Genomic DNA, 13,416 nt, shown 5'->3' with positions numbered 1-13,416 from the left:
ACAGGCAATTTACACCCAAATATTTGAGTTGCATAGAAAGAAAAACAAAAAGTGGAGCGGTGGTTTTGGGGACATATTAGTTGGGTTGGAATGACAAATGGGTGGAGGGTAGAAAGGAGAGGAGGAGAGGGGTAAAGGACAAGAGAAAAAAAAAAAGGGCGAAATATTGTCAAGCTAATCAGATGTGACAGCGTCGGTACCCTCAAACCATCACCACACTTGCGCCTAATATCCCCGTCTGTCACGGCTTGTAAGAGCCACGCAGTGAGGTGCGCATCTGCATGTCTGTTAGTGCGAGTGTGTGTGTGTGTGTGCGTATGTCTTCCCCGGAGGCAGGTCTATATCTGCATCTCTGGATCTGTTTAGGGAGCATGGAGAATGCCACAGTACTGTAACTCCCATTGGGCCAAGTGCACAGACATTAACTCGGCTAACGATCCTAACAGACAGACATTAAGCCTGGTGTGTGTGTAAGTGCGCGTGTGTGTGTGTGTGTGTGTGTGTGTGCACGTTTGGTGACTTACAGCTTTGATTGCATGTTTCGTGCATTTCGAAAGGTTACAAAGGGCAGCATCTACGATACATTTTCATACCTCATCTGTCTTGAGACAGTACATTCTGTCTTTTTAAATGTTGCAAAGAACAAGCAATTAAGAGTCATTATTCTTTCAATACTGCGTCCTAATCAAGGATGGCGGACAGAAGCAGAGCAGAGGCCGAAGACAAAGAGGTTATCTAAGATAATTCCTTCCACCACCCTCCTCCTCCTCCTCCTCTCTCCTCTTGACCTGTCTGCCCCCTCTTAAACTCTCACACCATTAGCTCTTCAATGTGTCATCACTCAATTCCCTGCTCTTGTATGACCCATGCCTTAATCACCTCTTTGTCTTCGGCCTCTGCTCTGCTTCTGTCCGCCATCCTTGATTAGGACAGCTGCCTTCTTTCTACCGGTACAATGGCCTTGATTAGTCCGACAGTAATCAAGTCAGTTCTGTCATTCTCTCTTTTTTTCCCCGTCCAACTCCCAACCTTCCCTATTTCATGATCAGTTAATCTTGACTTTTACTTGCACTCTCATCTCTCCAATTGTATTCCCTCAACTTCCCCCCAGTCTTGCCCCTTTAATCCCTTTCCCCAAACTGTACTCTCGTGATTCTGTCTTTTAATTCATCACCGTCGCAAAGTCCATTTCTACCTTCCTCGATCCTCCCCGTCTTTACATTATACTGTTACATTATAACCCTCCACACTCACTCCCGGCCCGTCAACCCTCTCCATCCTCCCCGCTGTCTATCCAGTCCTTCTGTCTGAGGGCACAAATTCGCAGCCAAAGTGCTCCCCTGCCGAGCCTAAAACTATTACAATGTCTCCAGACAGACAGCCGGCCTAGGTTATGGGTTATGACTAAGTTGGAGCACGCAGATCCACTCCCAAATATTTTCCCTCCAGGGCTGTGCTTTAATACGCTCTGTCTGCAAGAGGACAAGGGGCCAATTGATGTGGGGATGTTTAGCTGACTTAATCTCTGGCTGGTTAAGAAAAAGGGGGTCAAGGGTGGAGCATAGGATGGAGGAAAAGATGATAATGATGATGGCTATTTGACAATGGGGATGTGAAGAGCAGCATAGGAAAAGACATAAATGTCTGTGGAGAGTTATTTGCATCAGCGAGTCTTTCCTTCATTCCACTTTCTCAGCTCTCATATTGTAAAACACGTTCTACCCTACCCCAATGCAAATTATCTACATTTTTTAAAATGTCTTTATACATAATGCAGTGCTAAAAAAAAAAATCAAAACAATTTGAAATAACTCGCTTACTATTTTGCCAGTGGCAGGTGGTTTTATTGCTCTCAAATAAAACCTGATTGGTTTTTAGTCTTGGTCTTAGCCTACAGCTCCACTGTTTGATCCAACATCTCATCATCCTTTATACTGTACGCTGACGGTTCTGTTTTGAAAGAAAAGGCCTCAGTTTAAACGCTGAACTCTGTCTGCTCGGTTTAGAAACAGATCTCTGTAATTGGACTCAACACAGAATACACAACAAAGGTGGTTGTAGTACCGGATAGACTCCGGTGCCTTCGAGACTCAAGGCCTTTTTCGCAACACACGGGACCTTTTTCTCTATATGTTGACTTCAAACAGAATCTCTCACTTGCCCTGACACAAACACAGAGACAGAAAAAGGCCTTGACAGCAAAAACATCAATTTAACGGGGAGAGAGACGGGAGGGAGAGAGACGGATAAAAGAAACGAGAGAGAGAATGGAGTGAAGAGGAAGATAGACAGGGAGAAGCAGAGGGCTTCTCATTAGAGAATCTCTTGTAACCGAGCGTTTTGAAATGACAGCGGATTTACGCGAGAGCATAATCCGTCTGCGCTTTGCCACTGCTCTGCTACCTCCCGCGCCACTCGTGGGGGTGGGGGTCTTCTTTCCAAGGGGCAGCATTCATCCGCTGCAGAGGGAGACTTGCAGACACGCACAGGCTTGGGGAAATTAACAGTAACTATGTGGGGGCTACAATTCACATTTTTAGTCTCTTCTGTCTGAAAACTCTATTGTCCTAGAAATAGTTTTCATATCTATAATGTGCTGTATATGATGAATATATATTTAAACCCACTTATCATAATCTACTACTATACTGACTAGCTACAGGTAGCAACAGCTGTTATGATGAGAAATAAGCAAGCAATAATGACACGGTTTCTAAATGACCTAAAACATATCTCAATTTTTCTGTACTGCAATGTCTTGTTATGTATAAGCCGCTGTATACACCCATATTTAAAATCTGCAGTAAGCCAATAATAGGCCAATATACTGGCCGATTTAACGGTATAGCTAGTCCCAATATAATATTTTTATCTGCCAGCCAATCAGTATCTTCTGTGGTCACGGTAGAAGTGTGGTAATGCACTTTGAAGCATCCCCATGATGGTGAGCTTAGCAGAGGAAATGCTACGCTGCTCTTTACATATGCGTCTCCAAACCACTGCCTCCTATGAATTATGTTCTAACAATAGGGGGGGGGGGCCAATGAAAGAAGTCATGTGACATTCAGCAAAATGTCACATGAGTGGAGGTTAGAGTAAATAGGTTTATTAGGTCCGATTCTCTCACTGGGCTTTTTTCAGCAAGACCGTAACCAGTGTGATTGCCACAAACAGATGAGTAGAAGAAAGATTATAGATATTTTACTATTTCAGGGTCTTGAGTGAGCGGCGACATCATTGTTGACTACACCTACTGCATGCCACCTGACGAAGAGGGTAAGGTTTGTTTTGCTGCTTATAATATACAGTCGTTGCTGGTTGTGTTCCATTTCTCACCCGATGCACTAAACTGATTTATAGCAAACATCAGCAAATAAAACTCTCTTTACTGGCTTACAGTCTGCTTTATTATAGGACTTTATGGGCCTGCTTCGAAGCCATAATTTGTACTGCTTGTGAGTACACCGTCTATGCAAAATACATTTTTAAGGCCCATCAGCAGTTTGACTCTAAATTATACCACTTTTTATAGTTGGGCGATTGTCTGACATCAATAACACGTAGCTCTGTCAATGAAACCATTGAGTTATTATTAATTCATCATTATTGTTTTATATTGGAAGTGCTTCACTGCGTTTCAAAATTAGAGGTGACAGACTGAGTCCTGGGGAGTGGGCTTCCCTCCCACTGGGTTGGAGCTCCACTCCAGTTTCTAGGATGCGGTTTGGGGGGGGGGGGGGAGAGGGAAGGACACCAAGAACAGAATGAGGAGGAGGGAGAGGAGGAGGGCGACGGACAGACAGATAGAGCGAGGAAGACAGACGGAGAGCCGACTGGGAGCATGTCAGGTTGCCTGGAGGGAGGTGTGATTCCCACGAGCAACAAAGTAGTCACCTCAAACGGTGTTTTAATGAGGCTGCATGGAGAGGATAAAAACAAATTATGACATTGATGTATTGGTATGTTGCTCAGCTCATTGCACAGCCTATTTTACTCTAAAAAGAACAGTTTATCAACAAAGGAAGACTGTTTGGACTGGAGCATCAATTTACTAAACCCAGAGGGTGGCTCTTCAGGTACTGGAATCCATCATTTAACATTTTAGACATTTAGTCTGAGGAGTAACAACTTACAGAATGTGGCCTGTATAATAAACGGGATGTCACTCACCGCTAATGAGTGATTTTTCAAGTGCTTCCAAATAGATTCCCAAGCTATATGTTGAGCACCCATACATAACCATGTAACTAATTGATGTCCCTTGCATTTTGTGGGTGCGGTGTAGCTTGAAATTACAAGTTTCTGGTTTCCCCCTCTTCGGTGCGTTCAACCTCAGCCTCTCTCTCTCCGTACTTGCACACAGTCTCACAACACGTGGCTGCACGGTGCTGCCCGTTAACGCCTGTAGTTTAGTGAACGGGAAATGATACATGGCAGGTCGCTTACGCACCAAACCTTTCTCGTTCTGACACACACACACGCGCGCGCACACGCGCTCCATCCCCCCTCTTCCATCTGCGCTCGACACATTTACTCCGTCACGCATATCTTGAGTTCACTGCAACCTGTGACAGCGAGCAGAGGGCTTATTCATTTCGTTCCGCCGCGGATAACAAATGGCACACGACATCACACAAATCAAACGACTGGCTGAACGTCTAAACCAAGAGGATGTCTCTCCGTCACAAGTGTTTTATTGTGAAAGGTTTCCTGACACTTCTCTATAACTCCTGACCTGACCTTTATTTTAGGAGGACATATACGCACTTAACTTTCTTTTTTAAGTTGTCCCCCCCCCCCCCAAAGCTGTGATATCTAACATTCCACAGTGAGGACACTCACATGGCCCAATAAGAGATAAAACATGTTATATGGAAACATTCAATTTAGTTCCGGTCACTCGTTGCCAAATAATCACACATTAGCAAAATTATTTCCGTAAGTAAATGTGTAGATTTCTTCTTTTTTGGTCAAGAGTTACACTCACCAATCAAGTCGTTCCCGGTTCGCGCGAAGTGTGTACCGGTTGGAAAGCCCCCTCTCACTTGAGACCGTCTCTGTGCGTCCCCCCTCTCTTTAACGTCTTCACTGTCTGTCCCCGTCACGGCTGCTGGAACGAGACACACATCTGGTCAGGTGCTGCGATCCAATGGGAACAAAACACCAATCCTCCATTTAGAAACTACTGCTGCTGAATCTCACGGGCGGCTCATGATAAACACTCCGTCCTACCTCTCCGTCACCAGCGTGTGTGAGGAGGAGGAGGAGGAGGAGGAGGAGAGGGGAATAGAGGGCGCTTTACACTCACCCTCTCTCCTCCCAGTTGTTTCTCACCCGCTGCTCTCCAGGTTTGACACTCTGAAACACTTTGGGAAACAATATGAATCCTATTGTTGGCTTTAAAATGGTAAAACTACCTCAGTGATGGTAAATGACTTAGAAAAGTATAGGAAGATGCTCAGAAATGCACAAAGTACCACAGAGATAAGCTGCTTGCACTGTTTTCAGATATATGTTTTGCCTCGATAGTCAAATTGGTAAGTTTTTGGTTCAGTGTTCATCACACGAGGATGTGGGTCTCCCATCAAGGTTATGGGTGTTTGTGTTTTTCAAAGGTCTCCTTTGGAGAATTCATATTTCATAAGTAGCTATCCAGACTTATCCATAATTCAGAAACGTCTGACTGGGGTTTAGGTGGGTGGGGCTGATGGGTGGTCACGGGCTGGACGGGACACCATGGGGAGCTCAGTCACACCACCAGCCTGTGACAAAAACAAAACGCTCCGTGACCAAGAGATGATGGGCTTGTTGCCAGGGAAGACAGGGAATCCAACCCTGACTGCACACCAGCAGGCTGCTGACAGGCTTATGGAGGATGGGAGTGGCAGAGGAGGGCACGCCGAAAGCTCCACGCTCAAATATCACCACCAAACCAGTTTATGTCCCTAAAAATACAGAACTACTGTTCATATTGATGCAAAGAAACCCCAAGACCTTCACAAGCTTAAATGATAACATACTTCAACTTTTTATTTTTTTCAAACGAACACATCCAAACCCTGCAAACATAAACACAAACCAAACAGTGCAGAGGCTCTCTGAACAAAACCAGTCTATGGACACAATCAGACGTCTGATTAGGAGACCAACGAGGTCGATGCCACAATAAAACTATACGGAACTGGGTCAAGAAAAATAAAATGTGTGACGTACACCAAATACCAAATGTGCATCTCCAACCATACAAAAATACTCTTTTAGTGTATAAATTTCACGGAAAACCAATGAAGTGCACTTACTGAAAATAATATATATATATATATATATATATATATATATATATATATATATATATATATATATATATATATATATATATATATATATATATATATATATATATATATATATATATATATATATATATATATATATATATATATATATATATATATATATATATATATATATATATATATATATATATATATATATATAAAAGCATTGTTGACTCTTACAATGACAGTAAAATACTTTGTGCAAAATCACCTGAGACCAGATTAAAACCCAGTTAAACAACAGTTAACAACCAGTATGAAGTGAACCATGTCCCCCAAAGAAGCAGAGAGCACCTTATTTTAAATCATGTCCTTCATTTACAAAGTGGATTAAAACGGCCTTCCCCTGGGGTTCCTTCCAAAATGTAAGTTGATTGACGAGTAATGGGGGAAAAAGAAATGATGCTGTGATTGTACTCGAGTGTGTGAACCGTTGGAGAGACACCCAGTCACAGGATGGGACGGTTTGGAAACGCAACACGCAGATGATCGGTGTGCTCTGTGGAACTCAACTAAAAAAAGTCTGGCGTATGACCAAGACAAGAAGTCAGTGATACTGATGAGGCGCAAACAATGTGACAACATTGCTGTTCATTTACTGCCTCAATCGACACCCAATTAAATAGGATAGAGTACAAAATAAATGAGTGCTTGAAATTAATGGAATGACCAAGTGTCCTTATACTGTAGTAGACGAGTTAATGGAAATTTCTTAATCAGAGGAGCATTAAATCTGAACTGGAATTAAAGTAGCATTCTACTCCGACTGCTGGAACAACAAGACTGCTGTCAAGACATTGTTACAATATATATATATTTATAAATGTACCTTTGATGTACACAGAGCCCCTGCAGAGGCTAAAAAAGCCCCCAACCAACCAAACATAAAATAATTATAAAAATAAATAGGCACAAAGGGTGAGCTTAAAAGTCTTTTCCGTTTTTTCTTTTAGGATAAATAAAGGAAAATAAACAAAAAACAGCTGGTGTGGTGAGGGTGCTCTGCTCTCCCTGTGTGACTGTCACTGTGATCCATGTGGGTTAAAAGCGGTCTGACCACACGACAGCGGTCCATACCCGTCGTGGTCAAAGTGATTGTGATAAAACTAGTACAGTTAAAGTGGAGAGCTCTTGCAGTCTGGTGTTAAAATGGGTCTCAAAAAATTGAGGGAGGGGAGGAGAAGAGAGGGGGGGGAGGGGGCATTGCTCAGGAAGCAGGGAGAGCCGTTGGGTTGCTTCCAGCCACCCGGAACATCAAGATGTCATCCTGTCTGCATTTCGTCTCACTGTAGTGTGCATCTAAAAGGGGGGCAGAGGACAGAAAACACACATCACAGGTTAACAACAGCTCCCTCATTCAATCACACACACCATACCAGGATTAGTCTATTTTAAAAGCTGTGTTTGCCAGATAAAAACTATTAGCAGGAGCAAAGAATTGTGAAGCAGCTAAAGGTGATCAACCATGTGCAACGGAGCTCTGACAGAATGCAGGTTTCTCTTCACTGCTCTGATTAACTACCTTCTTCTGGAGAAACGGGGTGTACGCTAGCAGACGCTTGGTCCTACGTGGCACATTGTTACCTCAGCCCCCTTCCCAACGGACAAACTCACCAACACCCACTAACATATTTCTTTTGTCTTTAGTGGGAAAAGCTCGGCAGTAGTCACAACTATTTATCGCCTCCAGCGCTGAACGACAGTGATGAAAACATGACACCCGGGTGGACACGCTCATTTTCTACCTTTTTTTGGGGCTCTTTGTTTCGCTCCAACATCGTTCCAAATTAGTCGGCAAAGAGTTTGAAGAGATCTATTGGCTATTGACAATGGGAACGGGGTCCATCGCCTATTTTTAGCAGGTTTTCCCACATTTAAACATAACTTATACACGTTAATTTGGGGGGCTAAAAGGATACTTGCGTATCCCTGGTATGTTTGAAGTCATTCTTACCTGGCTCAGTGGCTACAGCACAGTCATCATCGTCTGGACTCCGCAGTCAACAAAGCTCTGGAAACAGACATTAACATAACATCATAAAGAGATTATTGAGAACACTCACAGAGATGTTTCAAAGACATAAACATCTGCCATAAAGCAGGCTCTTTTATCATTCTAAGAACTCATTGTTGGTGCTGTGACCACCCCTCCCTGCACAGTCTGTTCTTCAGGATGTGAACAGTGGCCATACGACACCACCTAGTGGCATGCATGGACATTGCAGTTTGAGGACAATTTCTTGCCATGAACACTATTAAATAATACAACATTCCACGGATTTTTAAAGCCTCCATCAACATTTTCCTCCCACTGGCCTCACGAGGATCTCAAATGAGAGGTGATTTGCGTTGCTTTGAAACTTAATTATACTGACATCTACTAAAGAGTCACCTGATTGACAGGCCGTGTCTGCTGGTCCGCCATCCAGTGAGGGGGAGTGTACTGTGTGTGGGGGAAGATGGGTCAGCAGTGAAACAGATGGCAACAGACAAAGCCAGATTCGCCTCCATGGGAGATTGGGAGGGGGGGTGTTGAGTGAGGGGCAAGCAGGAACAGGTGATTCGAAGCCAGGCTGAACCCTTCATCTCGCATTCAGCAGAATATATGCAATGCCTCGGAGACCTTGCACGGGATGCTGTTAACTAATTAGTCTAACTGTGTGTGTGTGTACCTGGTAGGCGTAGGCATTCTGTGCGTAGTTCATTGGCATCTGTGGGATCATGACCCCTCCAAAGTTGGGGTAAGAGTACGGCTGCTAAGGGAGACAGAACATTAGATGTTAAAACGCATATTTAAAATCATGAAACTGATTAAAGCCTGCAGCAATAAGTAACTGTTAAGTAAAGTGTCCTTGCAAGGATTGCAATTTAACTGCTAATGACTTTGACAGTCGGTATTGTCTGAATAATTCACCGACTTGGATATTATTAGCAATTACGTTAATCATGCCATAGCCAACTTTATGTTGAGATATCTTTTCTGGTAAATTGAAAGTAAATTGATAGATTGTTCTCCAGCTTGCACCTCTATTCTTGGCTGTGAGAATGAGCCAACTTCCCCTCAGAGAAAGTTAAGATGCATTTCATTTCACATGGTTTAACAGAAAGGTGTGTGTGTGTGACAGCATTACAAATGCCACACACAGTGCATTTACTTCCTGCCTGCCGTAGGGACATTCTTGATAGCTTGGCTATGCGTGTGTGTTACCTGATTGTAGGGGCTGCCTCCATTGAGGATGGGCGAAGGTTGTGCCATACCCCCCCCCATGGGTGAGCAGCAGCCGCAGTAGAAGTACTGAGTGGGGCTCATCCAGGGAGCCGGGCCCACCAGACGGGACGGCATGGACCCTAGATGAAGAAAAAGATGACACAAACATGACACAACAGCTTGAAAATACATTTAGTGGGGAGATCTTATATTTTCACTGCCAACCAAACATCCAGTTCTTCTTTAGTGTATCGGAATACATACGAGAGCTCCTTTCTTTCATGATGGCAGGGCCCAGCTTGAGTTTCCGACCCTTAAAACTGATCTGTTGCTATAAAAAAAAAAAAATATGAACAGAGGAAATATTACTCTCAGTTGGAGACAAAAAGCACGAGAACAGCAGTCTGACAGACATCCACTCACCTCAACGATTGACTGAATGTTGACATCGTCATCGAAGTACACAAACCCGTACCTAGGAGGACACAAGACAAGTCAGACCAAGTTATGAAATAAGCTAATGAATATTCCTAAAACTGATATGCAAATAAACAACCGCCCCAGTTTACACCCACACAAGTTAACTGACGAATACAGGACATACTCTCTGAGAAAAAGGACTAGATGTGTTCATGCTTCATGAATAACTCACTGCAGGTCACATGAATGCAGCACAATAACACACAAATGCATAGTTGTTCATTTGCTCACCCTTTGCAGATCCCTCCACGATATGTGATAATTTTTACTTCCTTAACAGGACCATATCTCGCAAAGAAGTCCCGCATTTCATTTTCGTCCACCTGAAGATCAGAAACATTCACAGGTGCTCGGGCATTGAAATTCTAATTTACAGTAGAATAAAACTTTAAAATGAATGCATTGTTATTTCTGTAAATATGTGGGCAGCAAGCAGGAAGGAAAGCTTTTTTTTTTTAACCATTTCAATTGTATGGTTTCACACTCAAAACAGAAAATTAATGAGCTTAAGACATAAACCTAAAACTAAATATAAATCAATTAAGCTGTCATTAGAGCTTGGGGTCCCAGATTTTAGAGCTGGAAAAGTCAGTTGTTCAGTTTTACCAGGTGGAATATATGAACTAAACACATCTGATCTTTACCTTCATGTCAATCCCACCAACAAACAGGGCGTTGGGCGTCAGTTTGCCCTCAGGAAGAATGTAGCCATTGGACAACTTCAGGGAGGGAGAAGTCTGGTTGCTGCTCCTGGGCTTCTGGACATCCTGACAATGGATCGTTTGAATTATTGAGTTGGTAGGAAAACACCACAACACTGTCATACTGTTGTTCAGTGATTACACTTCAATGAATACCTATTGGTTAAGTACAAATATCTACAAGATCATCATGATGGGGGGGGGGTTCTGTGGAGAGTTATATATGTGTATATATAATATATATATATATATATACATATATATATTTTACATACATATATGCACACACATATATACATATCCAACGGTGGAGCAGCAACACAGTTAGCATAAAAAAAAAAGTCGACGACAGACCGTAAATGTCAGTTATTGCTAGCTCATTTTAAATATAGCATACCCAGCTAACATTAGCTACCAGCAGCTAGTGCGCCTTTTTCGGTTCTTAAGGAGAATGTTGCTAATTAGCTCGCTAGCTAACACTAACGCTAATGTTAGCACAGCGAGGTACTCAGCTAGCACGTCGATTAATTAAGTCAACACATGGCTTCAATTAAACAGAGCGACTGTACGGCTACATGTTTAACAGTGTAGTGTAGTGCACATGAAAAGTGTGGCTGGAACTTACCATATCTAAAATAATTTTAAAAATAATAAATTAGCCAGATGCACTTCAACGCAAGCCACGGGCGCTTCTTCTGCCCAACAACAACCACCTCACAATGGCGGAAACCACGCCTAGTGCACATGACCAATCTAACCAGTGGCGGCTGGTCAACAGAGGGCGCTAGGGCGCCGCCCACCTTGAGCCACAACAAATACAATTAATAATAATAATAAACTATACAAATTGTCAATATTTGTGTTTTTGAAATATGGAATCACCCAGTAATATGTGTAAAATATGATATCTGCGGTAAATATATGCTTTTCCTGCACGTCGTCTCAGCCTGTCTGCACGTCCTTTCCGCGTGTGCACGTCTCAGCTGGCTGGGGCGCTGGCGAAACTGCCCAAAAGAGGCGGGTCTATGAAGCAGGTTAGCCAATTGCTGATTAACGATATAAATGTGTGACATACAATTTAGCCAATCAGCGTCCTCAAATAGATTCAGCTGATTCTGCCCCAAACTGCGCGTTCCCATCCGGACTAGTCTCTACAGGCGAGCGCGAGCGAAAATTTAAGGTTAGCCAAAGAGTTCACAATGACATATTTTCCTCATCTTGATCTTGTTGTACTTGCTTCCTTTGTCCACGCAGTGCATGATCACACTTTACTGTTTACACTTCAGGTAAAATGAAACTTGGGCTGTAAACAATATTTTAAACTACTTTTCCAATTGATAACTTTGTCATGGGTTAAAATCATGTGAAATCTAAAAATGTGTCTAATTTCTTATTGTATTCATCTGTATTTGTATTTTTTAGAACACAATAGTTTAGGTGACAGATGATTCGTTATGCAAATGTGCTAAAACTGCATTTTTGCCCCCTTGTGAATATGTATACTATGGGCCACGTGGTTGAGGCTCCTTCTGGAAGGAGAAGCAGAGCGGCTACCAGCAGAGGGCAGATGACTGCTGAATAGTGACGCTTCCAGGTAAGGTATTAGGTCAAACCATTAAAACAAACCCAGAGTATTGTTCCTTGTTGTCTCACCGCCTGCTGTAATAGTGTAAGCTAATATGTTGAGTTACGTTAAGAGCTCTCTAGGAAACAGTGTTCCAGTGTATGTATTTGGGGCTTTTATTGTGAAGGATGAAACGGAAGAAGGAAAAAGTTTATTGTGAAGTGTGTGAAAAGAGAATAAAGTTGCTGCCATCTTGGTGCAGACTACGGAGCCCCGTGTTTATTATTTTATTACTATTATAAAGTTTAGGTGCAACATAACCGCTGCCACCAATGTAGCCGAGGGTTATGTTGCGCCTATACTTTATAATAGTAATACAATAATAAACAACGTTTCCTTCTTCCGTTTCATCCTTCACAATAAAAGCCTCTAGCTTCCTAGAGCGATCTGTAACTCAACATAATACAATAGTTTTGGTTGTGACCATATTACACACAGAAATAAACCCGGTCCGACCTTTTATCAGGGAACAACCGCCCACCACATATAGTTCAGCTTTAGGTGGTTGGGTTACTACGGAGACGTCCCTGGTTGAGATCAACAGTGTGTCAGTTTACAGCAACGTGAGGCTTTTCAAAGCGTTTGCAGGGCAAAATTAAAGTAGCTCGAAATAGTTAATGTCATTTGTACATTAGAAAAGTGCCAGATTAACCTACTTCCAAACTCTGCGCGCAAACTTTTGTTGCTAATGGACACATAAAACATTTGAGTTTAATGCTACGAAATGAATGAAATCCTGCCGATATCCGACGTAACTATACAGAGCAACTGATAGAAGGTAACGGTCTAAAATGATATTAACGGTCGGTTACAACGGTGTCTTTCAGCAACAAGATGGAAAGGCAAAACGCTGAGGAGGTAACGTTTATTTTCTGTTGAAAATACGTTTAATACGTCCTCATGTAGCTGAATATTTAACTATCTTAATGGACTGCTTTATATTGTATTTTATACCGTCCTAAAGGAGACCCTTCTATCTGTCTAGGTTTGCAGTTTCGTTGAGAAATATTGATATATGGGCTGATTCTGAAATGCACTATTCATTTGTATGGCCTATATTTTGCA

General features: G+C 42.5%; 1 protein-coding gene across 1 annotated transcript; it reads right to left on the bottom strand.

The window, feature by feature from the left end:
- Positions 1 to 8,304: 8,304 nt before the first annotated feature.
- Positions 8,305 to 10,850, bottom strand: dazl (deleted in azoospermia-like). The gene is made up of 8 exons (XM_076112694.1): positions 10,671 to 10,850; positions 10,258 to 10,349; positions 9,970 to 10,021; positions 9,811 to 9,877; positions 9,547 to 9,686; positions 9,011 to 9,091; positions 8,731 to 8,781; positions 8,305 to 8,349 (listed from the first exon to the last, which is right to left on the bottom strand). The coding sequence occupies exons 1-8, from the start codon at positions 10,848 to 10,850 to the stop codon at positions 8,305 to 8,307; spliced, it is 708 nt and encodes a 235-aa protein (XP_075968809.1).
- Positions 10,851 to 13,416: the final 2,566 nt, after the last annotated feature.

Source organism: Anarhichas minor, unplaced genomic scaffold (assembly GCF_050575085.1).
Source record: "Anarhichas minor isolate MPS153535 unplaced genomic scaffold, ASM5057508v1 ptg000051l, whole genome shotgun sequence".
NCBI lineage: Eukaryota > Metazoa > Chordata > Actinopteri > Perciformes > Anarhichadidae > Anarhichas > Anarhichas minor.
This window is presented reverse-complemented; position numbering and strand designations above follow the sequence as displayed.